This window comes from Macaca thibetana, chromosome 5 (assembly GCF_024542745.1).
Source record: "Macaca thibetana thibetana isolate TM-01 chromosome 5, ASM2454274v1, whole genome shotgun sequence".
In the NCBI taxonomy this organism is placed as follows: Eukaryota; Metazoa; Chordata; class Mammalia; order Primates; family Cercopithecidae; genus Macaca; species Macaca thibetana.
Window position 1 is genome coordinate 159,937,639 of NC_065582.1, and position 25,117 is coordinate 159,962,755.

At 35.4% G+C, this 25,117-nt stretch overlaps 1 protein-coding gene across 2 annotated transcripts in view; it reads right to left on the minus strand.

Annotated features, from left to right (window-relative positions):
* Positions 1 to 25,117, minus strand: part of STIM2 (stromal interaction molecule 2) — a 165,303-nt gene that overhangs the window by 21,807 nt on the left and 118,379 nt on the right. For both annotated transcript variants that reach the window (XM_050790676.1, XM_050790675.1), the window contains exons 4-7: positions 10,789 to 10,900; positions 6,974 to 7,089; positions 3,931 to 4,108; positions 3,215 to 3,392 (exon numbers count right to left, since the gene is read on the minus strand). In XM_050790676.1, the coding sequence (XP_050646633.1) occupies positions 3,215 to 3,392; positions 3,931 to 4,108; positions 6,974 to 7,089; positions 10,789 to 10,900 (584 nt within the window). The remainder of the gene's footprint in view (positions 1 to 3,214; positions 3,393 to 3,930; positions 4,109 to 6,973; positions 7,090 to 10,788; positions 10,901 to 25,117) is intronic.

A 25,117-nucleotide genomic window follows, 5' to 3' on the forward strand; every position in this document is an offset into this window, starting at 1 on the left:
CAAGAGTACTATACACAAACTTCTGATAAAGAAAAGGAACAGCTGTCAGTTAGTGTGAAAACAAAGAATTGTGTAGAAAAATATCTTTTAAGATTCCAAAATTAAAAACAAAATTCACAATGCAACACTAGGTAACAATTCAAAAACACATTAAAGTAAGGGGAAGAGCATTAACTCACTGAGAACAAATCCCAGGCAACATATCTGCCTACATAACTAACTGCAATGGCTTGGGACAATACTGTGTTTAACAAGTCAGTTGGGTGAGCTGTGTGGCGTTCCTGCTAATCTCTCAGGAAGATAAAATTTAAGCTCACGTTCATGCAGACCTGCATAACACTACAAAATGTATGTACACAAGCCCTTTTTCTCAGAAGATTTTAAAGCTAAAATTTCTATACAATTTTCACTTCCATGGAATTATACAGAGAATCTCAACAAAATTCATTCAAGTTATGCTCTTTAATCATAGATTTTTCTTAATATTTCCATAAATGTATTTCCCCTAAAAAAGCTCAAACACATTTAACATAAAAACTACTTATATATATTTTTAGCATAAATTGAAGATGAACAATGTTTAGATTGATTGCCAAATAATGACTCAAACTTGTGGAAAGTCTGACCTTCTGATAGTAGCAACTATTTAACTGTTTTCTCTGCTATTACTCATAAATGTTTCATTTAATCTAAATCCCAACCCTTAGTTTAAATCACATTGTTGTTTATAGGGGAATGAACACAGAAAAAATTGAATAATAAACAGCTTTTGCAAACAATAAATAACTGTTTAAAATGTAACAATTATTTACATAATTTTTGTATCTTAGGAATAAAACAACAGTAAGTAAAAACATGATGTCACAAAAACAGCCTAAATATCTGAAAACTTGGTTTCTAGACCCAACTGTATTATTTATCATCTGTGTAACCTTAGTAAGTTCCTAAGGCTTATTGTCTCATGGAGAATAGGGGTATTTCACTTGCCCTGATTAAAGGCTTCCTGAGACTTTTTCTAAGAAACCAATTTGTGAAAACTATTTAAATCACACAAAATATAAAGTGGTACTTAGTTACCCAAAAGTCTCTGTTCTAGGAAAAATAACACTATATAAAAAACCTACCGGATTTTCCTGACTTCTAAATTTATGTTGATTATTCTCCAGACAAAATACAGTAATTCCCTGAACTATGTGGAATTGTGGGTTATGTCACATTATACATCATTTCTCAGTTAAACTTATTTCTACAAGCAAGGCTTTTAATAGCAGTATGAGAAGACACAGACTTTGGAATATGACACGCAAAATCTTGCCTTTACCAGTTAACAGCTGTGTAACCCAAGGCAATAAGTTATCTAGCCTCTCTACACAGCTCATTTGTAAATGAAGATAATATCTATGTGCTGTGAGGATTAAAATTTATGAGCAAACCACTGGCAATGTTTGTGGCATACACTTCTGGTATAGAGTAAGCCCTCAGAAAATTGTGTTTCTTATTAATATAATCATGCCAGACAGTGTTCTTTTTAAAATACCAATTTCCTTCCTTTAAATCACCTTTTATTGACCCAGGATCTAATGAGATTACATTCATACCAATACATCATATTTTGGTAACTTCAGGGTCTATTGAGATGTGCACGGTCTCTCTCCCAAAGCTTTAAGTTAGAATGTCCATAATTCTTGGGCCCTTTTTTTATATTGTCTCTTCTCCCTCACTGTGAGACAATCACCTGTGAAGTACTACCATCAGTTTATATCTCTGTAGAAGAATTCCAAACTACTGTTTTCTGATTCGCCCTTTCTTATGTACAAAGTTTAGAAAGACAGAAATATACCAGAACAAACTGCGAGTTGGACGTCTTGGTGGAAAAAGGCAGGAGGGTAAAGGGCATAGTACCCAATTCTCGGATACAGTATGATTTCGACTAGGTCTTTTTTGCCAACTCCCTGATTCTTTGCTACATTCTGTGCTGCTATGATTTGTTAGGTGAATGGGACATGACTGTAAAATACATCTAAGAGTTCTTAGAGGGAAGAGCTCCAAAACACAGACATCTAGGGGTGTCAGAGAAGGAGTGGTTAACAGTTATAAAAAAGATGGCTGCGTTCAGTCAGACATATTCTCATAAAATGGCGATCTTGAAGGAAACAGTAATGCACAGTGCATATTTTCTCCTGAGTTGACCTTAAGTCATTCATCACTTAATTTGCATTTCTTTCTTAGCACTCTATTAAGAAGGCAGCAACAGTGCATAAAATGAAGTGGAGGCAGAATACCTAAGTTCTTGCCCCTGCTTTATAACTGAGTCACCTCTAATTTTGAGCAAGTTTTATAATCCTCATTTTGTTCTTCAGTTTCATTATCAGTAACAAAATCATCAAAGTCAGAAGGAGGAGATGGGACCACAGAAGTAGAGGCTGGAATGACATACTTTGAAGACAGAGGAAGGGGCCATGAGCTGAGAAACATGGGTGGGCTTTACCAGTGGAGGAGGCAAGGAAGCACATCCTCCCCTACAGTCTGCAGAGGGAAAACAGTCCTGCAGGCTCGCCTCAGCTCACTCTGACCTCCAGAACTTTACGATGATAAATTTATGCTTATTTAAACCACTAAGTTTGTGGCTTTTTTTTTTTTTTTTTTTAAACAGCAGGAACAGGAAACTAATGCATCTGCCTATAATTAAATTCTCCCAGCACCTCACCCTCTCCAAAGGACTCTGTGCAATGCCTAAATGCTTATATTCTATCTTAAGTAACTGAACAGGAGAAGCAGGTATTGGAAAGGAGCTTCAGAATTTTTAGCAGATTATGTTCTAAAACCATTTAACAGGATTCAAATGGATGTTTAATAGAGATCCTTTACCTTTGCAGAGAAGTTCAAACCTAGATATACTTTATCTTACCACATTACAGTCAGAAACTTAAACATATTACAGATGTTAAACACCTTAAATTTACTCAAGACAATGAACATGGCAAGAGATAAGATTTCATGAATGAGTGAACATGATGGCAACTTTATCTTTCAGTTACTGTGTTATTTTGCTATATGAACTTTGATCAATGCTAACAACATAAATGATTCTTTTATCAACTGAGGAACAGTAGACAATGGAACTAAATGTAGGAAACTGAAGAAAAACAGGACCTGCCTCCTCAGAGTGGCAATGTTAACATCTTCACAAGTGACTTTTTTTTAATGTAAATACCTGTTCCAATTCCTGTTCTGCATACTGACGTCTACTCAATTCACATTCAGCTCCCTCCCTTAGCTCTCTCAGCCGACAAGCCTCCTCCTTTGCGTAATTGATTTCATCCATCATTTTGCGCTCTAAATTTTGCTTTTCTACAGCAACATTTCTGTTTTCTTCCTGTGCCTTTTCAAGCCTTATAGAACAATAAAAATAAAAATTCCTCACAAAAATTTCCAAAGTTTTATTTTTTACAAAATAATAAATACTGTGTCAAGCAATTAAATACATATTTCAATCAGAAATCATAGCATTTTTCATTAGTCCTAAGTTTGGCTAATAAAAATATCAGGCAACTTACTATACAGCTATTTTGGTTATCCTGGGCTCAAAAGACAGGGAAAACAGGGAAATACTCTTCCGCAAAAAGCTTTTTAAAAATTCATAATTATTTAAATCAAGTTAAAAATAAAACTTAGCTACACATCTAATCCCACTATATTTGACTTACCTCCACTGTTCTTCTAGTCATTTATTCTCAAGTACACACATTTATAATAAATCTGTAATTATAAAAATATACTTTTCTAAAAAAATGTGAAATCAAATATGCATATATTCCTGATGTGTATAATAACCTAAATATAAGTGTTTAAGCACATGCCCATATTACTTTTTTTACAAATTGTATTTGCCTACATACATAACATGAGTTATGATTTTTCTGAACTTACCTCTCTTGTAAGTCCATTAGACTTTGCTCTGCAGTTTGTAGGCTCTCTAAATCTTTCATCATTTTTGCAACATGTTCTTTTGATGTCTTATTCTGCGTATAAGCAAACCAGCACCCTCCAACACCAATTACTATAGAAACTGTGAGGATAAAATCTTTCATCCAGTTATGAGGTGGGCCTATTAAGAGAATTACAGACGATTAAATTAATCTTTGAATAGGACAGGACCTCAATACAAAAAGACATTTTTTAAGTAGTTATCTAAAATAAAACCAAAAAGTGGAGATCTCTTTCCTATGCACAAGCTCTAGCCTTTTAAAAATTCTTTCTTCAAATAATGACTGTGCTTCTTATAACTCTTTGATATACTAGACTTATAGAAGGGTAGAGGTAAACTCATAAGGACACACCATGCCCCTGCTGGTGGTAGACGGAGTGGCCAAAGTCATGGGGACCCTTGAAAAAGCAATCGCACCTCCAATCATATGCTGCCAGAATGGTCCTCTGTGGGGTGAAGGGAGCCATCAAAAGTATCACCACCATCATCCCAACTCCCTTCCTTCAGTGAAGCCAGACAGCCGTCACATTTTTGACACACTTAGAAACCTGATCACTCACCAAAATGTATTTTCCCCAAGGAGGTAGCCATATAACTAATTAGGTTAGGTTAATCAGTGGTTCTCGAGGCTGGTGGTAATTCCTCACCCACCCCTAGCAGACATTGGACAATTTTGGGTTGTCTCAACTTTGAGGAGTGGTTCCTGGCATCTAGTGGGCAGATGCCAGAAGCACTGCCGAACATCCTACAGTGCACAAGACAACCTCCTCCCTGCGTCCCCCCTGCTGATAACAAAGACTCATCCAGGAACTATCCAGCCCAAAGAGTGACTAGTGCTAAGGCTGATAAAAGCCTGGGTTAAATAGTAATAACAATTACTCAATTTTAGGTGTCTATATGCCAGAGATACAGGGGTTACTGGCATGATGCTAACCCCCAGCAGTATGTCTAAAACAACAAGGGAGGAGCCAGGGCCTACTGTCTTCGGTGATACAAAACACAGAAATCACTATTCAAATTTCCTAATTCAGCCCAGTCAGTACACACTAATTTTCACGGGGCTCTCTGGAACAGAGACACAATGATAGCTAATATATTATCGTAATGCTCCAAAGAGATACAGCTCACAGTGAAAAACTGCCTAAATGGCCAGGCCTCCAGCAGAAACATATTTTGAAGTGTGGTGACATAAAGAATTCTACAGAAATCCCAAGTTCCTAGGCTGACAAGTCTGGGGTTTGGCTATGTTTGTGTAGTATGATATGTAGCATGCTCTACATCGGAGACTCAGTTCTCCATATTGCCAGAGTGCACACCCTCACCCTTCCACCTGTAGTGGAAGAAATGTACTGCTGAAAGCTACAATCTCAAAAGCATTTTTTATTTCTGCCTCACACTGAGATGTTCAACTCAGGTTCTCCTTCAACTATGAGCTCTATTCTCTGACCATAAATAACAATAAATAGATAAATAAGGTCCCACATTCAATAATAAGCACTAGACTAGAAAAGATTTAAAAAAAAAAAAAACTCCTTTAAAATGTATCTCTGTTCATTTCACAATGTTGGTTTTTAAAATAAATCTAACATAAGTGTTCTCACTATGGGGCACATTCACTCAAATAATCATTCTAAGACAAACATTTAAAATCATTAACTTTTTAAATGGTTTACTTAAGTATTTGTTTACAATCTTTTTTGCGACTAGTTTGATTTCTTTTCAAATGACTTGGTAATATAATTTTTGGGGCTTAGAAAGGTGTTAGTTCCAAGATTAATAAAATATGAATATTCCTGATCAAGTTGTAAATAGAAACGAATTCTATACTTTAATTCCTATTTTTACCAACCACTCACATGAGAAAAATTGGACAGAATCCCACAGAAGACAATCCCCCAATGGATTCAGTCTGGAAGTGAGGACAAGGAAAAGGTTGGAAAGGGCATCATCTCTATGGAACGCTCGGCATTTCAAGTAGTGTTCTGTTTCCTAGGGTTTGTAATTTCCACCAACAGTGCATTTCCACCAACTCTCATAAGGGGAGTTCCAGCTGTTTCACCAGCTGCTCTTTTAGTCCAAGCCAAAAAAGAACCACCAGTAAAGTCATGAAATCTATTCAACCAATTCTAGTTACCCTTTTTTAGAAGGGCCATTCCCAAGATGGTATCATAGAAACCTGAAAATCTAACTCCAAGAATTCAGGGAGAATAAACATTAGTTTCCTACTTTATAACTTGTGGAAGCCATTTTTCTTGTATTAATTTTGTTATTCTTTTTTGACTTAAAAAAATAATTCCTTTAAAAGGTGTACTTTTCAAACACTTTCTCCCAAAGCTTTCTGAAAAATTTGAAATTAAATAAAACAAACATATTAAACTTCTCTTCTGGGGAAAAAAATATTCCTGTCAAAGTAAATAAATACAAGGTTTATTTTCTTTACAGATATTGCATAACACTTTCTCAAATGTTTCTCTTCAAACAAATAACATTGCCTACTTCCTGCTCCTGCCAGTATAGTTCGTTAATTTATAAAGCTTCAAGTGAGTCTTTGCTTTCCATCTATATCTAAAAAACCCTTTTCTTAGTACTTAGTGAAACTGTTAAGCTCTATTGCTTCATGCCATCAAGATGGTTAGATTGTGTTATTTTTTAAGAGATTCCTCAGTGAATATCCAATTACAGTAACAGCAACATTAAAACTGCTCCAAAGATCCAAAGTTTTAAACCTAAAAATTCTAAATTAACTGCTAGTTTTTTTATATACAACTTCTTACATTAGTAACCAGCTTTGAAAATTTCACACTCATGTTTCAGTGACAGAAAATCCCATCCTATAAATCTTTTAAGAAAGTATTATACTTCTTTCACAGCTAATAGATGATTCTTCTTAGAGGCCTACTATCTTATTTTTTTCTTTCCTTAAATAACACAGAGATGATCAGGATATTATTTTACATCATCCTCTGAGTGAGAGAGAATACTAACGTGTTAGAGGTCCAAACAAAACCACATCCAATGCCTTGAGCTGAAGTTTTTGTCTGTGACTCCGGTCACTGATTTTCAACTGGGAGATCATAAATGAAGGTTCGTGCACTGCTATCCTGTTTATTTGAAAAACATATATATATATTAAATGAAAATATTTCTAGTACATAAATTTAAATATTTGAGCAACACATTTAATACTTTACATATTACTGATGATGACTGTTGGAGCTCATCCCTGTGCGATTTAATAATTTGTTACACGTTTCAAAAACCTCTTCAGAGCAAGCTTAGCTACAGAAAGACTCCTGTATGTTAATCAGTTAGTAGCTACACTGAAAAAGTTTTTATTTTCTAAGGTTACTTTCTGTTATGACCTACTATGATTTAGAAATTTATAAAGTTGAAAAAAAAATTTTTTTTTTTTGAAAAAGTCTCACTCTGTCACCTAGGATGGAGTGCAGTGGTTTGATCTTGGCTCTCTGCAACCTCTGCCTCCCGGGTTCAAGCGATTCTCCTGCCTCAGCCTCCCGAGGAGTTGGGACTACAGGCACCCGCCACCACGCCTGGGTAATTTTTTGTATTTTTAGTAGAGATGGGGTTTCACCATGTTGGCCAGAATGGTCTCGATCTCCTGACCTCGTGTTCCACCCGCCTCGGCCTCCCAAAGTGCTGAGATTACAGGCGTGAGCCACCGCGCCCAGCCTAAAGTTGAAAATATTTTATAATCATTAATTACTTCTGTCATTTATTATCCTTTCACAAAGGATAATAAAACCGTAAATAATTTAACATCTACAGCACACTTTAAAAAACAGTTTTCAATTTAGAGCATATTGATTCTTTTTTAAAGTATCAAAAAATCTGTATCTTTAACATTCTAATGTTTAAACTGTTTAAAAATTGAACAAAGTACATTGAAGTCACAAGTGGGAAATAAAAAGCCTTCACGGATTGAGGCAGGTGGGTAAAGGAATTTATATAATAAGAAGTACTAAACCATTTTATTAGCTATGAAGAAAGCATGTAGGGGGCACAGGTAAAATAAGGAAATAAAATCACTTTATTATGGACTGTAAATACAAGCAGCCCAGTACTCAACTAAGATTTCTTAACAACCAAGTATGATGCTAGTAAAGATTTCATTACAGAAAGTCTAATAACAATGACAATAAATACAGACATATAATATATGCTGGGTCCTGTACCAACGGCTTCATAGTCAAGAAAACCTTATAACAGTACTTCCATTTTATAGCTGAAGATACTTGTGAGAGATTAACTTGCCTAAGGTTACATAATTAGTAATAGGTAAGGCAAGGATTCAAACCCAAATACGTATGATTCCAAAGACTACTCTGAAACACTACATTTTGTAGAGAAAGGTATCAGTACTCTCTAAGTATGGAGAAATTACAGGAACTCCTATGAGGCTTCTATAAAACCTTAAAGAGCAAAGAACTCTAACATTCCCTCTCTAAAATGCCTTCCTTTATCTTCTCAGGTACTTTCCTATAATGCTTCCCTTACACCTTTAACATGACACTTATCAAACAAAGGCAAGGCCTATGTCTTATCTCTGTATCCCCAAAGCCTAATGTAGTACTTGCCAAAAGTAGAAGCTTGATAAATGTTTGTATAATAGCTGAATGAATGGATGGATGGATGGATGCATGAATTAATAGCAAACTATCAATAGGCTAAGAAAGACAACGAGATGTAGTAAAAAAGAAAATATATAACAAAATTTTATGCAAGATTCAATATGAGTCCAGAGGTAAAAATGATTCCACCTGAGTGGGTGAGGGTATCAGGGAAGGCCACATAGGCCTGAAAGAAATGAGGTGGTATGTGTCGGGTGAAGAGAGCCTTAGTATAATGTTTGGTAGTAACAATTACAGAGTAGAAAACACAGTGAAAGGTTTAAGATCACCACTACAGTCAACATAAAACATAGTTTTGGCTACCTTTAGCAGATGTAAAGGGTTTTAACGTCACAGAAAAGAAACATCATAATGGACTGTTGTAGGCCAACTATCTAGAATATGTAATACATTTTCTTATACATTCTTCTAACTAAATCTTATGTCTACAGATACCATACAAAGAGCTCTGGAACTTACATAATAATTGAAATTAATAGATATTGCTCCTTTAAGCTGACTCATCTAATTTCCATGACTACATAACGGGGGCTTAAGAAAGAGTTTATTGTTTTCCTTTCTCCTCCCCTAAAAAAGGTTCCAATGGGCTGACCTGAAAACTGAGCTTATAATGTTTTTCTATAGTAACATGTTCACTGTTTAAGGAGTTATCTTGACAAGTGTGTGATGTCACAATTTTACCAGAATTGGAAGCATCTCTGATCATCTTTACTTAACCAAAAGAAATGATGAAATGATGTAGCTATAACATTGATTGTCAAAACACAGATTAACCTATTTTATTTCATGTTGTTGTTATATAAAGAAGTTTCTCAAAAGGCAACAAGGAAATTCCTATTGTTCCTCCTACCCAGGGCAACATATATAAACTAAAAAACTCTAATTTTATTTTAATGTTTGACTCTGTTTTAAGAACTTGTTTTAATTAAAAGAACTATATTTTATTTGATTTTTGTCTTCTTTCGAACATCTAGTTGTACTATGAACATGAAAGATATTCAGGAAGTACTTATCAAATTGACTCTAATCCCCATAATTTCATCATTCTAGTCATGTATATAATAAAATCAGAAATATTCATGTTGGTGTTCAGAATACATTTAAGAGAGATTTGAAAACTTTCAACTTGATCCAAAATACAAAACTCAAAGCAACAAAGGATACTTATCTAAATAGGGCATGTAAGGAAGTTGACTAGGGACACAATGTATGTATTTCATTACATATAATGATCAGATTGCAATAACTGATTAGAGTCTTTTCTGATGTAGGAAATCATCCGGGAAAAATAAAACTTAAGAAGCAATCTTGTAAGGGTAAAAAATTCTGGTAGAATTATTGCAAATTTTGACATTTAAATCCTTCAAAATTAAGTTAATTAAATTAATTAGAAATTATAATTTCTAAATTATATCATTTGGTATTTGCAAATGATACAATTTAGATATAATTTAGAAAATAAAATTTAGAAAACAACTGGATTCAGACATCTAAGGGAAAAACTGGCAACCTAGACTTTGCTATCAAATCTATCTGGGTTTAAATGCTGCCTTGGGCGAAATGTTTAACTTGTCTCTGACTTGGTTTTTTTAACCTGTAAAATGGGAAGGACAATATATAGCTCATTTTAATCATGAGGGTTAAATGAGATAATATAAAGTACTTGTATGTAACATACATTTTTAAATGGCTGCTATTTTTTATTAGTTTCATTTTTAAAATTCAGGTATAACGTATAGACACCATAACTCAATGGTTATTGTCATTTAAAATGTCACAAGAAAGAGATGCACATCAATCCATTCAAGTAGGTGTGTTCACAACAATGAATCAGTATCAAACAAAAAAGTTTTTCTTAGATCGGTCAAAAGTTGACCCTTGATGTTATTTACAAATAATATAGTTGACCCACCATCTGAAACTCAAAATCATGTTCCTTGGAAATAATTTTTTTCAAGAGCCTGATTATTTAGACAAGAAAAATTGATTAAAACTTGAAAATGCATAATTTAGAAAGATTAAAGAATGGATACATTTATATTTCCTTTGTGCCCTCAGTCATGGAAGTAACTTGTAGATTCAGTATGGGAAAAGACATCTAGCATATAACTCTCCCTGAGAGGAAAATACATTTGCATAACAAAGACTCACCTGGGAAGTGTCGTTCCTTTGACATTGTTGTCTCTAAAATTCTTCTCATATTGGGGTAGTTCAACAAACTCTATCAACCACTGAAGAGTGTCTTCAAGGGTCCAATTATGAACTGCAGGAGATAAAAGGGGAATGCATATTTTAAACACACCTGCTTTCAGAAATACATATTCTATAATTTCAGAGAATATAAAGATGTTAGATTGCATTTTCAATTTAATTAACATTAAGTACTAAAATTGTATCCAGCACTCTATGAGAGAAGAAAGCCTTACAATCAAAAACAGAAGTGATAGATAAAAGCAATTAGGACAAAGATTAGCATAATTAATTCTAAAATAAACACCTATACAAAGTTTGTAAGGATGAAATAATCTATCATTTCTCTGGCTGTAGAAAAATTACCAGATACATACTTGTTCATTCTTTCATCTAGCCATCCACCCATATAGTATTGTAATACTGAAAACATTCTGAATACCAGATTCCATTCTAAGCACTGAATGGCAGTGAATAAAATGGATAAAGTTCTTGTATGGAAATTAAATTCCTTTGGGTTTGGGGAGGGGCACTTTATGAAAGAACGAAGAGGAAGGGAAATTTCAGATAGTGATTAACTTAAGAAAAGAAGGAAAGATGTCAGGGTAAGTCTCTCTAAGGAGTTGACATCTGAGACCTAAAAATTGCAAGGAGCCACATTGTGAAGATATGGGTGAAAAATATCCCAAAGAGAGGAAAAGGCTAGTAAGAAGAGCCTTCAGATGGAATGAACTAGCAGGGTTTGAGAGACTAGCAGAAAGTCAGAGAGGAGCTAGGTCATGAAAGGCTTTCAAGAACTCTGGATAGTTTTCTAATTTCAATAAAAAGAAGGGGAATAATCTTTTTTTAGAATATTGTTCTTCAAAGTAGAGAATGGATTGTTCAAGGTAAGACTAAAAATGGTCCAGCCTTATGGTGAAATACAGAGAAATAAGAAGATCATTCATTACAAGATTGCCTAGGACAGGAAAGGATTATTGTCTTAGACTATGATGGTAGTAGATAAGATGACAACAAGGAGTCAGATTCAGGATATATTCTGGGGATAATGCTATTAAGCTGTGCTGATTAAATGGACAGGGGCTGGTAGCTAAACAAAAGCCAGAAGTACAAAGGGTGCTACCATTAACTGAGATAGAAAAGAATGGGGAGGAAAAGATTGGGGAAACGAGCAGGGGCGGGTGATACAGATCAAAAGTTGTTTTAAGACATGTTATATTTGAAGTATGCATCTGACATTTAAGTGTAGATAATATAGTAGCAGTCAGACCTGCAAGTCTGGAGCTTAGGAAAAAGTGAGGTTAGGAACAGAAGTATTAGTGGGAAGTCATCAGCATATAGACGATCTTTAGACTAAATGACATCAACCAGAAAGACAGCTATTAATAGATTCTAGAAGACTGGACTTAAATCAAGAATAAAATGATAGCTAGCATCTCTTCTCCTGAATATTTATTTTAAATTAAGTCCTTTGTAGGCATTTTCTTACGTCTTAAAAAAAACTTACGAGGTTCTAACATATTTATCTTTATTTTAGAAGTTAAAAACTAAAAAAACTAATGGAACCAACAAAGTAAGTAGCAGGACTGGATTTGAACTCAGGGACACTGTCCATAGAATGAGACTTTATACTACTCTGAAAGTAGTAATACTAAAAAACAGTAAAGATATAAACAAGCAGTTAAGCACTGGATGCAGCTCAAAGGTTTCTGCTTATGAAGGGTAACGATGAGTTTATGCAAAGGGAAGGATGCAAGTGTGCTTAAAAATGAGAAATTCTATACTGTCTGCATTTAATTTGAGGGTTTTGGAAAACATGATGCTTATAGACTACAGAAGAGGTCAAAGGAGAGTGAAGAAAACGTGAGCAATAAAAGCAGATCTGGGAATCTATCTGTATATAAATAAATCTGAAAAAATCTTTCTGAGAAGCTACATAAAACTATGAATTCACACTTGCAAGCAAAGCTAGGTTTCCATCAATCTGCCTTTTTTATTAAGTGTTCTTTAGAGAAAAAACTTAAATAGACCACAAACAAAAACCAAAAACATTTAAAAACTAGATGTGGTAACTGATAGTTTTATACTGAAACAAAGCTTTCACTGTTCTCCCCTTCATGTGTTCCTACCATAAAACCTGGACATGGGTCTGAGGCTGCTGTATCCATTTAACCAAATAACAGGATGTCAGCGGAAGGTTCAGGCCCTGGGTGTTTTCCACTGAAGTTAGTGCATTCAAAGTAGACTTTTTACTCTTAAGTTTCTTCCTATTCAAGATGAACTGCATTGAGAAGTGCCCTGTCCTGACTGCCAAGAAACTCATGGTGCAGCTGCACCTCAGACACCCACACAAAATCCCCAGCCAAGAAAACAAGATAAGATTCTCTCTTTCTGTGACTGTTCAACAGTGAAAATTACTAATCTAAACACTTCAGCACATCAAAGTCATCCCTCAATTTCCAGTAAGTCAGTATAGAAAGGAATAAAAATCAAATGAAAAAGAATACATTAAAACTGCCCAAATCTTAGTAATACTCTACTTAGCAAATTAAAAATTGTAGTGTTCTTGACAACGAATCTTTAAAACAAAATTCTAACAGCACAGTTTATTTTGGGGGGAGATTCACTTCTCCTTTTGCTGTGGTTTCCTTGGTGATACTTAGTAAACACCTTCACTTCTCTTCTCATGACTGGGATTTGCATTTTTTATTAGCTTTCTCTGTTCCAAATACTATAGTTGTCTTTCAATTCTTAGGACAGATCATACTATGTCCTTCTTCAGGGCCTCTGTACGTGCTGTTTGCTGAGTATAAGCTCCTTTTCTCTATCCCTCCACCTTTTTGTTTCATTAAACCTTCATATCTCAGCTAAAACTTTAACTCTTTAAGTGAGCCTTTCTGAACATTACTATATAACCTTTTTTTCTTCCTTTTTTATAGGGACGGGGTCCTGCTGTGTTGCATAGGCTGATCTGAATTCCTCGGCCTCTCAAAGTGCTGAGATTACAGGCATGAGCCACCACACCTGGCCCCTGATTATTAATCCCTTAGTAGATTTTATGCATAGCATTTAAATAACTATAACTACTTATTTGTATGATTATTACTTCAACAACTGTTTTATTTCAATAAAGTATAAGTCTTCTGCTCATCACTTTAACCCCAGCACTTGGTATAAAGGCACTCAGCAAATGATTTGTTGGATGCTGTTGAATGAAGTAGAACATGTTTAATTAATAAGTCTTATGAAATATATTTTTACATTTTGGTGGTGAGACAAACAGAAACAGGGATTTGTATGTATAAGGAATTGTTTTTCAACATTAAAAATTTCAACAGCTTTTGGGGTACAAGTGATTTTTGGTTACGTAAGAAATTCTTGATGGTAAAAAAGTTACTCATTTAAGAATTATCTGGTTCCTTATTACCTGCCTCTCACTGGTCCTTTACACACGCTGTTGCTAAACAGCACTTCCATCAGAGGGCACGCAGAGAGATACACCATTCCTTTTAAAGGTATCTTTCCCAATCTGCAGAGCTACAGAAATGCCAGTTTCTAAAATGTTAACTTACATTGCTTCTGCTTGAAATTGTGGCCAGTGCTATAGGTCAGTGTCTCAAAGCAATTTTTGGCAGTTATTTCTAAGACTAATGAAAAAAACTCTGGAATGGAAACAGACCCAATTTTACCCCCAGCTGTGCCACTGATTCAGGATAATATCATAGCCACATTATTTAACTACAGCTCAGATTATCTTTTTAAAATTGATATTATACTTATTTTGGGAGTACCTATGGTTATTTTGATACACGTATACAATGTGTGATGATCAAATCAGGGTAACTGAGATATCCATCACCAACTTTTCTGTGTTGGAACCATTATAATTATCTTCCAGCTATTTGGAAATACACAATAAATTATTCTTAACTTTAATTTCCCTACTTTACTATCAAATACTAGAACTTACTCCTTCTACCTAACTGTATTTTTGTACCCATTAACCAACTTCTCTTAATTCCCCTCTTCCCTTCCCAGTCTCTAGTAACCACCATTCTACTCTCTACTTCCATAAAATCCACTTTTTTAGCTCCTACATCTGAGTGATAACATGTGATATTTGTCTTTCTGTGCCTGGTTTATTTCACTTAATGATCTTCAGTTCCATGTTGCTGCAAATAACAGGATTTTGTTCTTTTTTATGGCTGAATAATATTCCATTGTTCTTTATCCATCCACCTGATGGATGGATTTTCTTTATCCATCCACCTGATGATGGACACTCAGGTTGATTCCACATCTTGCCTATTGTGAATAGTGCTGCAGTAAACATCAGAGCGTAGGTATCATTTGAAATAACGATTTCCTTCCTTTTAGACATATATTCAGCAGTGAAACTGCTGAATTATATGCTAGTTCTATTTTTAGTTTTTTTGAGAAACCTCCATACTATTTCCCATAACAGTTGTACTACTTTACATTCCCACAAACTGCATATAAGAATTTCCCTTTCTCCACTCTTTTGAAAGCATTTGTAATTTTTTGTCTTTTGGTAAAAGCCATTCAAACTGGGGTGTGATGATATCTCATTGTAGTTTGGATTTGCATTTCCCTGATGATTAGTGATGCTGAGCATTTTTTCGTATACCTGTGGGCCACTGGTATGTCTTTATGCCTACTCAGGTCTTTTGCCCATTTTTTACTCAGATTGTTTTTCTGCTATTGAGCTGTTTGAGTTCCTTATATATTCTGGTTATTAATCTCTTGTCAGAAGGATAGTTTGCAAATCTTCTCCCATCCCACAGGTTGTTTCTTCACTTCACTGTTTCCTTTACCATGCAGAAGATTTTTAGCTTGATACAATCCCATTTGTCTGTTTTTGCTTTTGTTGCCCATGCTTTTGAGGTCTTAACCCAAAAACTTCTTGCACAGACTAATGTCCTGAAGCCTTTCCTCAATGTTTTCTAATATTTTCAGATCTTACATTTAAGTCTTTAATCCATTTTGAGTTGATTTCTGCATATGGTGGAGATTTAGATTCATTCTTCTGCACAGAGATATCCAGTTTTCCTAGCACCATTTATTAAAGAGACCATTCTTTCCTCAAGGTACATTCTGGGTGCCTTTGTTGAAAATGAGTTGGCTGAAAGTGTATGGATTTATTTCTGGGTTCTCTATTCTGTTCCATTGGTACCTGTGTCTGTTTTTATGCCAGTACCATGATGTTTTGGTTATTATAGCTTTGTAATATTATTTGAATTCAGGTAGTGTGATGCCTCCAGCTTTGTTCTTTTTGCTCAAGATTGCTATAGATGTTTGTGGTCTTTTGTGGTTCCATACAAATTTTAGGATTTTTTTTCTATTTCTGTGAAGGATATAATTAGTATTCTGATAGGGACTGTATTAAATCTGTAGATCACTTTAGGTAGTAAAGACATTTTAACAAGATGAATTCCTCCAGTCCGTAAGCATATCTTTCCTTTTTTGTGAATCCTCTTCAATTTCTTTAATCAGTGTTTTATACTTTTCTTTGTAGAGATGTTTCACCTCCTTGGTTAAATTCATTTCTAGGTATATTTTTTGGTACCTATTGTAAAGAAGATTGCTTTCTTGATTTCTTTTTCAGAGTGATCTCTGCTAATATATAGAGATGCTACTGACTTTTGTAGGTTGATTTTGTATCCTGCAACTTTACTAAATTCATTTATCAGTTCTATGAGTTTTTTGGTGAAGTCTAGGTTTTTCTAAACATAAGATCATGTCCTCTTCAACCAAAGATAATTTGACTTCTTCCTTTTCAATTTGAATGCATTTATTTCTTTTGCTTAATTATTCTGGCTAGGAGTTCTGGCATTACGCTGAATAAAAGTGGTCAAAGTGGGCATCCTTGTCTTTTCTCAGATCTTAGTGGAAAGGCTTTCCATTTTTCCCCATTTGGCATGAAACACATGGCTTTTGGGCTTGTCATATATGGCCTTTATTGTGTTGAAGTATGCTCCTTATATATCCAATTTGTTGAAGGCTTTTATCATGAAGGGATGCTGAATTTATTAAATGCTTTTTAGCATCTATTAAAAAGATCATATGGCTTTTGACCTTGATTCTACTGATGTGAGGTAGCACATTTATTGATTTGTGTGTTGAATAGTCCTTGCATCTTAACAAGCAAAACAATAAAATTGAACTAGATCACTTTTTAAATTCATTTAAACTGGGCCGCGTGTGGCGGCTCATGTCTGTAATCCTAGCACTTTGGGAGACTGGGGCGGGTGGATCACCGGAGGTCAGGAGTTCGAGACCAGCCAGGCCAACATGATGAAACCCTGTCTCTACAATACAAAAATTAGCCAGGCATGGTGGTACATGCCTGTAATCCCTGCTATTCGGGAGGGTGAGGCAGGAGAATCTCTTGAACCCAGGAGACAGAGGCTGCAGTGAGCCAAGACTGTGCTACTGTACTCCAGCCTGGGAGACAGAGTGAGACTCTGTCCCCCACTCCAAAGAAAAATTTCATTTAAACTGTTTCTATGATTCCATTATAATAAACAAGCATTGGTATTTATTAATAAAACATTGCTAACTGAAGTGTTAGCCTAGAACAGTAGATTACATAATACTGAGAGGGAAAGAATGGCCCTAAGAACTTTCAGGATAGCCATGAAAACTGCTAACATTTATTAAGTGTTCATTAAATACCAGGAGATTTGCAAACATTATTTCAAACGATCATTGCAATAACCCTTTTAAGTAGATACTTTTATCATCATATTGAATCTAAAAGTTTATGGAAGTGGGGTTCTTAATTAGGTATAAACAATTCGTAAATAGTCAAACCAAGTTTCAGACCAAACCTGTTTCTAGAGTTGTTAAACATTGTGCAGTCACACCGCCTCTTCAAAATAAGATATGTGGTCCTAATAATCAGATTAGGTACCACAGATAGTTTATGGTCTAGTCATATTTGCAGCCATATTTGCAGCTTTCTGTACAATATTCCCCCAGGCCCCACTGCCTCTCCTTCAATGTGGAATGTCTTTCCTTTCTTCTTTCTTTGCCAGATTTGCTCTTCTTTAAGACTCAGATAAGAAACTCCCTCCTTCATGAAGTTTTCTCTATCCACCCATTTCCAGACTAGAGCTGCTCTTCTTTGTGCTCCTTGATCACCTATACTTATATTTGTCATAGGATTTATCATATCCCATAATTGTCCATGTTCATCTTATTCTCTGGATGATGAGTTCTTAGAGGGCAGGAACTTGTTGTTTTACCTAACACAGTCATTATTAACACACACAAAAATGCCACAACCCTTTGGGACTATGGGGCTTTATATTTTACTATACATTTTTACATACTTTCTCATTTAACCCCCAACAACTATCTTTGAAAGGTACCTATTATCTCTACATTCTATACAAACAACCTAGGCCAAGAGAGGCCAAGTGATCACACACATGGTCACACATCTAATAACTGAGAGAGCTAGAACTGAACTCTAACCTTCTGACTCTAAGTCCATTACTAATATAGATGGCTGATTTAGAACAGCTCACTGTTTAAAACTTGAAACATATTTTCTCTCAGAAACAAACCTTTCAAGCATATAGTACTAACAGTAATAGTACTAACAGTAATGCCAAAGTTAAATGTTATATATGAGCAATCTGCCGCAGGCAATTACATGAATGGACTCCTGATTCTCCTAAAAACATCAAGTATACATTGGGGCCTACTAAAGGCCTGGAGGGAGTAACAGAAAAGCTCAACGGAGCTATGTCAGTTCTTCATCATGGAGGTGATTCCTACAAGTTGGAAGAGGGGCTCTAACAGCCTGAAAGACAAGATTTCAAACAGCCAAGAGATTCAGAACTGCAGCTCGGCTCTGGAACAAAGGAGATGGTGGGGGATGGGAGAGTGGGGACCCGATGGTGTGTGGAACCAAAATTCCCGGAGATGAGAGGGTACGGGGAGGTAGAATATGGGGAAAGGCGGGACCATACATTTGTGGATTTCACAGGAACAGAGGGTTCTCCTTTTCATTACTCGTCACCCATGCTGCTATCAAAAGGGCAATTTCTACAACAGAGAATAAGATTCCTGATTCTGCACCCAGTTTCCCTTTCTTCTGCCCATCTACTTGCTACTTTCAGTCCCACCACCATGTCACTATTTTGGATCAGCGCTTAAAAAGGGATGAAAACTGTGCCTAAGAGCAGAAAGCTTTTTGACAGCAGTGGGGTCCTAAACACGGGGAGAATGAAGAGATTGTAAGGGGTGAAAAGAGCCACCAATAGAGAAGAGAGGCAACTGGCTATGGCCACCCAGCTGAAGCAGCCTTCCAAAAAAGACACGAGTCATGCATAGGTACATCCCAGTTGTACAACCAGGTTACAAGTGAATGAAGTACTCTAGCTGAAAGCAATCTCTTTCTCCCCTGAATTACTATAGTGCTTAACTATTTCTACCAAATGGCACATCATACGGGCTGCCTTACTTTGTAACTGTTTGCTTATATCTTATGTTCCTACTATATTGCAAGCTACTACAAGACAAGGACTGTAGAAAACACGTCAAGTTGCCATTTAAGTATTAGCTGAATGTACAGCTGACTTTTTGTCTTCCTTAAATAAAAGAACTTGTTTTGTTTTGTTTTTTAATTATCAATTTGCTATCCCATAGTTGTGTGAAAGATAAACAATACTGCCTGCCTGATATCTCACTTTAAAGCAGCATTGGTGAATCCTTGGCTCCAGAACAGAACCAATGAGTCTTATCACATAGTGAAGGTAGCAATTTAAAGTTGTGTGGTTGACAGCGGTATCAGAAGAGAGTTTGTGTGCCTTGCTTTAAGCAAACCTGATATAAACAAATCAGCATAAAAGATAAACTTTAAAAGATTAAAATATATGTATTTACTTGTTCCTTTCATCTGTAAAAGGCAATCTTATAAAACCAATGCACCCAAAGCACTTAGCCATATGCCTGTATTAAGTTACAAGCCTAAAAATACAAAACAGCCTAGTGAAGTACTGCCATTAACTTTTCATTTGTTATATTTAATATAAGTACATACTATCCAAAATATCTTTAAAGATGATCTGTGAAATCACCTAAATACTGTGGGGGGGGGGACCTAATTTCTAATAATAAAGCACTTTTGTGTATGAGACACGTTAATAATAGTAGTACCAAACATTTTGTGAGCACTCGGCAATTTCCAGTAACTGTGCTACATGCTTTACACAAATCATCTCATAAAACTCAAAAACCCTATGAAGTAGGTATCAGATGTAGTATTATAATCCTTGGTTTATAGATTAGGAAGCTGAAGCTCAGAGTTTAAGCCACTTGCTCAAATTCACACACCAAGTAAGTAGTGGAAACAGGATTTAGAACTACGCCCACTGAGTTCAAAGGCCAACTCTTAACCATCTCCTGCGTTCTGAGGAAACCTCAAACCTCAAGATACAGCTGTATTCACCATCAGCTGTGGCAGACCTTGGATATAACAAACATACTCATTACATGTATTCTGCTCTTCATGTTTTAATAGCTTTCATACTACTTTTTAAAAACTGCTATGTCCTAAATTAATGATTTTTAAAACATCTGTAATGTCTTTCTTACTGTTAAGAAAGCAACTGGCTTGTTAAGAATTTTTTTAATTAAAAAAAAAGCAACTGGCATAAAAGTTTCTTTGGGAAAATTAATGTATTTTAGGGAAATCAACTTCTGATATCCTGAGATAAGAGAGTAGAGTTAAAAACAGTACAGGCTGTTACAAACAGCATGTGTTACAAACATATACTGCCTTCTCTTAAAGCATGAAAACATCTGTATATGCACCAAATGGTTCGGCAAGGGGGTCAGGGAGAAGACTGACTAAACATTATGAATAAAAGTAACTATATTTAAAGTTGGCTATATGAAATGTTTATAGAAGCTAAAAACGTATTAGCAGTTTGAAAACTATTTGTGTCATTTGAATATTTACATAAAATACCATATTCTAAAACACAGGTGTACACCAGTATTCACTACTTTTAAACCCAATTTCAATTGAGTTTTACAAGTTACAAAAATCTCAGTTTCTCTTTACACTGATACACATAATTTGTCACAGGAAAACTGAATTAACCTAAGGTTCAATATTGCAGGGATTTAAAAATAAGAATTTGTAAACTAATATAAAAGAAATAAAATAATAACTTTTCAAATCTAAAAGTTGAGTAAGTTTCAGGCCTTTCACATTTCACCCTAACTCAGCTGGTTTTACAGACTTCCTGGTGTCACTTCTGAACAAGACTTTAGATGCTCAGCTGCTCAGCACAGTCAAGACAGGCTTATGTTTAGAACAGTGCCAGAATGTGAGCTCCTCATCTGCACAGTGGTCAGCAGGGCATGTCTTTGTAACACGGAATAAATTCCTGCAACATGCTATATTTGGATACCTAAAGCCACACCCTGAACTTGAGTTCAGATATTAGTAATTGCACCATAGAGAAATACACACTTTTGCTCATGAGCTCTTTTTCTTTAATTATGCAATAATGACATGTAATTTTTAGAGATGCTAGGTAGATGCTGGCAAATGTTTGAACATTCATAACTTAAAAATTACCAAGGTGTTTTGCTCCCAACAGTGGTACAGGGGACACTAAGGGAAAGCTTTACTACCTTTTCTATTATAAACTCCAATCTTATTATCAATGAAACTAAGTGTACGATCAATACCTAGTTCAATGAAGATGGTGAGAAATAACAAAGATGTATCTTAAAATTAGAAACTGAAAGCTGGGTGCGAGTGGCTCATGCCTCTAATCCCGGCACTTTGGGAGCCAGAGGCAGGCAGATCACTTGAGGCCAGGAGTTCAAGACCAGCCTGGCCAACACAGCGAAACCCCATCTCTACTAAAACTACAAACAAAATTAGCTGGGTGTGGTGGCACGCACCTGTAATCCCAGCTACTCAGGAGGCTGAAGCAGGAGAACTGCTTGAGCCTGGGATGCAGAGGTTGCAGTGAGCCGAGATTGCGCTACTGCACTCCAGCCTGGGCAACAGAGTGAATGAGACTCCATCTCCAAAAAAATTAAAAAGTTGGAGAAATAATGGGTCCCAAAATCGTATGGCTGTTCCGCAGACAGTGTTTCTTATTCATTCTATAGTCCCAACATGTTATACAATGCCAAAAATACAGCGGGCACTTAACAAACATGGAATGGCAGGTATATAGTAAGAACTCAATTCGTATTTATGGGGTGAGTAAATGGATGACAAAATGATTCTGTTAACCAAGACTGCCAAGGAAAATGTCACTTTCATTGATTCTTTTTAGAATCATTTCTAGATAAAACAAACTTTCCAAAGTGTGACTAGGCTTCATAAAATGAAGAGAGTGCTATTTTCCAAAGTATAACAATAAAGAAACATTTCAATTACAGCTTTTCAATTATAGCTTTACAACTGTTTGTTTTAATTTTCTGCTATTAACACTTTTTTCTCTTCGAATTTGAAAGTTTCTTCAAAAGATTTTCTGTAGGCAACTTGAAATTCCTTCATCCAGCAAATATTTACTGACTGCATAGTAATTACTTCGGGCACTGGATTAAATAAATAAAACATCAGAGTCAAGGAATTATTACCAAGACTACCAGAAAGCATGATGTAATAAAACGCATTAACTTTTAGAGGGAGTTCAACAAAAAATGAATACAAAAGCCTAGTTAATAAATACCTTCTTTATTATATCAAAGGCCTGCTAAAAAATTGAGCTTTCACTGCTAGTTGCCAAAAGACTTCCAGGTAAGAAGATACACTACATTCAAAACTTGTAAACCTTGGTTTCTTCAATAATAGAAAAATTCGTCATTTCCAATGGTAGAAATATTTTCAAGGCAATTTTACTCAGAAATTTGTTTGATCTTCAATTACATATGATTTTTCCTAGTGCATTTAGCATTTAAAAATCTAGTAATTCACAAATATTACTAGCTACATTTACCTAGTATATAACATTTTCTAACTTGGGCTTCAGCTGGTATACATAGTAGTGGTTTAACTAATATTATCAGTGGCAAAAATAACTTTTAGGAAAAGTTTAATTGCAGCACTGACACAACGGTTAAAGGATTAAATTACTACATAGTCTCCCCATTCATAGGGGACCTTTGTCAACAGCCAGAGAATTACATGAGAAAGGCAAAATGTGAATAATGTGCTTCAGTAATCAAGATAAACTCATAAAGACTGACTCATTTACACCAAGTTGCTGGATAGTGTACATTCAGATTTTTCTTCCAAGTTTTTTTTTCAATTTTCAAATTCATTTCAGTGTCTTTCAATTGCCCAGAAGTAATCTGGTCCCACATGGGGATGAGACAGGCTAACACTAGCCAGTGTCTCTATAATGCGGACAACACGGTGGCAGCCTTGTGAAGGCCAAGGCCGACATAAGGCAGGCTCCGGAAAGAGGTAGCAGCCCACGGGGTTGGGACCCTGGCTATGTACAGAGGGACTGAGCAACTAAGTAAACATATTAAGATAACAGACTCAAGTTTTCACTGTCAGTGAAGGGAAGTACAAATACAAAAAGGAGTTAAGCTAGAATTAACCCAAAGTGTAGGACTGAAATTGGAGTTTATCAGGTATCAGAGTGAATTCATGATTTTCAGCATAAAAAAAGAAATATAAGGTGTGTGCATGTTTCTTAACTCTGTCCACTGAGGTCTGGGAACAACAATATCTCAGCAGCAACAAACATACCTAGTGCCCAAATATTAGTTTCTAAATAGCACTTCAGCTAAAAATAACCAGGGTTCCTTGGAGAAATGGCTGTTTCCAGGATTGAGGTTAAGAAGTAACACAATGAGCCTGGAATACCTTTTTGTGCCTAAAAGTAGGGAAGAGCTAAAAAAAAATGATGGATATAGAAGGATACATAAAAGAATAAAGGATATCCTTTACCTTTATAAAAGGATATAGGAGGATATAGAAGCCAGTTAAAAAATGATATTTAAAAGAGTATAGAAGCCAGTTAGAAAGGATATAAAAAGATACAGAATCCAGTTAGTAAGGCCTCCCATTAACTAAATTTCGGACAATTTGAGCATCAAAATCATAATAGTAACAAACCCAAAACTGACTGAATAAAATAGGACATAAATGAATAAATGCAGAAGATCAATCTTCAAAGCATTCATAAGTTTTTGAGAATCAGTCTTTCCCCAATTCCTAGTTTCAAAATATGTCCTTGTTATCTCCCACCATCTTCACGGACAAGATGTTGATATACACTCTGTTTAAATTTCTTCCTTATAGTAGAACGTCAACTAATAAATAGAAGGAATGATGGAATTTGAAAAGTTACCATTTAACAACCACGTGAGTAATAATTAAGTCAGGCAAAAAAATATTTATGGATGCTAGAACTAAAAAGTAAAATAAGGAATGTGATTTTAAATAGTCTTCGAGTATCTCTCCACCAAAAAAAAACAAAGTATTAATTACACATTTGTTGGGTGTGGGGGAAATACCTTTATAGTAACACAGCACACACTATCTTCATCAAATGACAAAGATAACACCATTGGTAATAAGGTAAATGATACCAAGTGGCACCCAAAATGATACAATAAAAAGAATCACTACTGTGACAGTCCAGCCCAAAATGCATAACCTGGGTCTAACAATGTAAAAATACCAAACAAACCCTAATTTAGTTATTTACTACAAAAGTGATGTTTTTGAAGATTACTGGCCAACGTCGTGACAGTCCAGGCAGTATTATGAAATTTTTCCATACTGAAGACAACTAGAGAGACAGGAAAACTGGGTACAATGCATCATCCTGCATCCTTTGGCTATAAAAGGCCATTATTACGGCAAATGGTGGCACTGGAAGGGGAGGGGAGGGTATCTAGACACAGTGTATATGGGAATTCTTTGCTCTGGTCCTGCAACTTTTCTCTAAATCTGAAATTACTTTCAATTAAGAAATTAAAATTTTAAAAAGAAATCTTTCAGTTCTTCTTCAACTATGCAGGTAGAGAATTCTACTAATTGCTAGCTTCTCCATTACTTTGTAGCTTGTGATTTTCTCCAAGAAAGTATGGTAGCCTTTTAACAACACTAATAACAGCAAACGTTAGGCTTTGTTAGCTATCAAATAGTGTTCTAAACTCTATATACTTGTTGACTCATTAAATCCTCAACACAACCCTCTAAGGTTGGGGGTGGGGTGGGGGCGGGGTACTTATTAGCGAGATTTCACAAATAGGGAAAGTTAGGGAC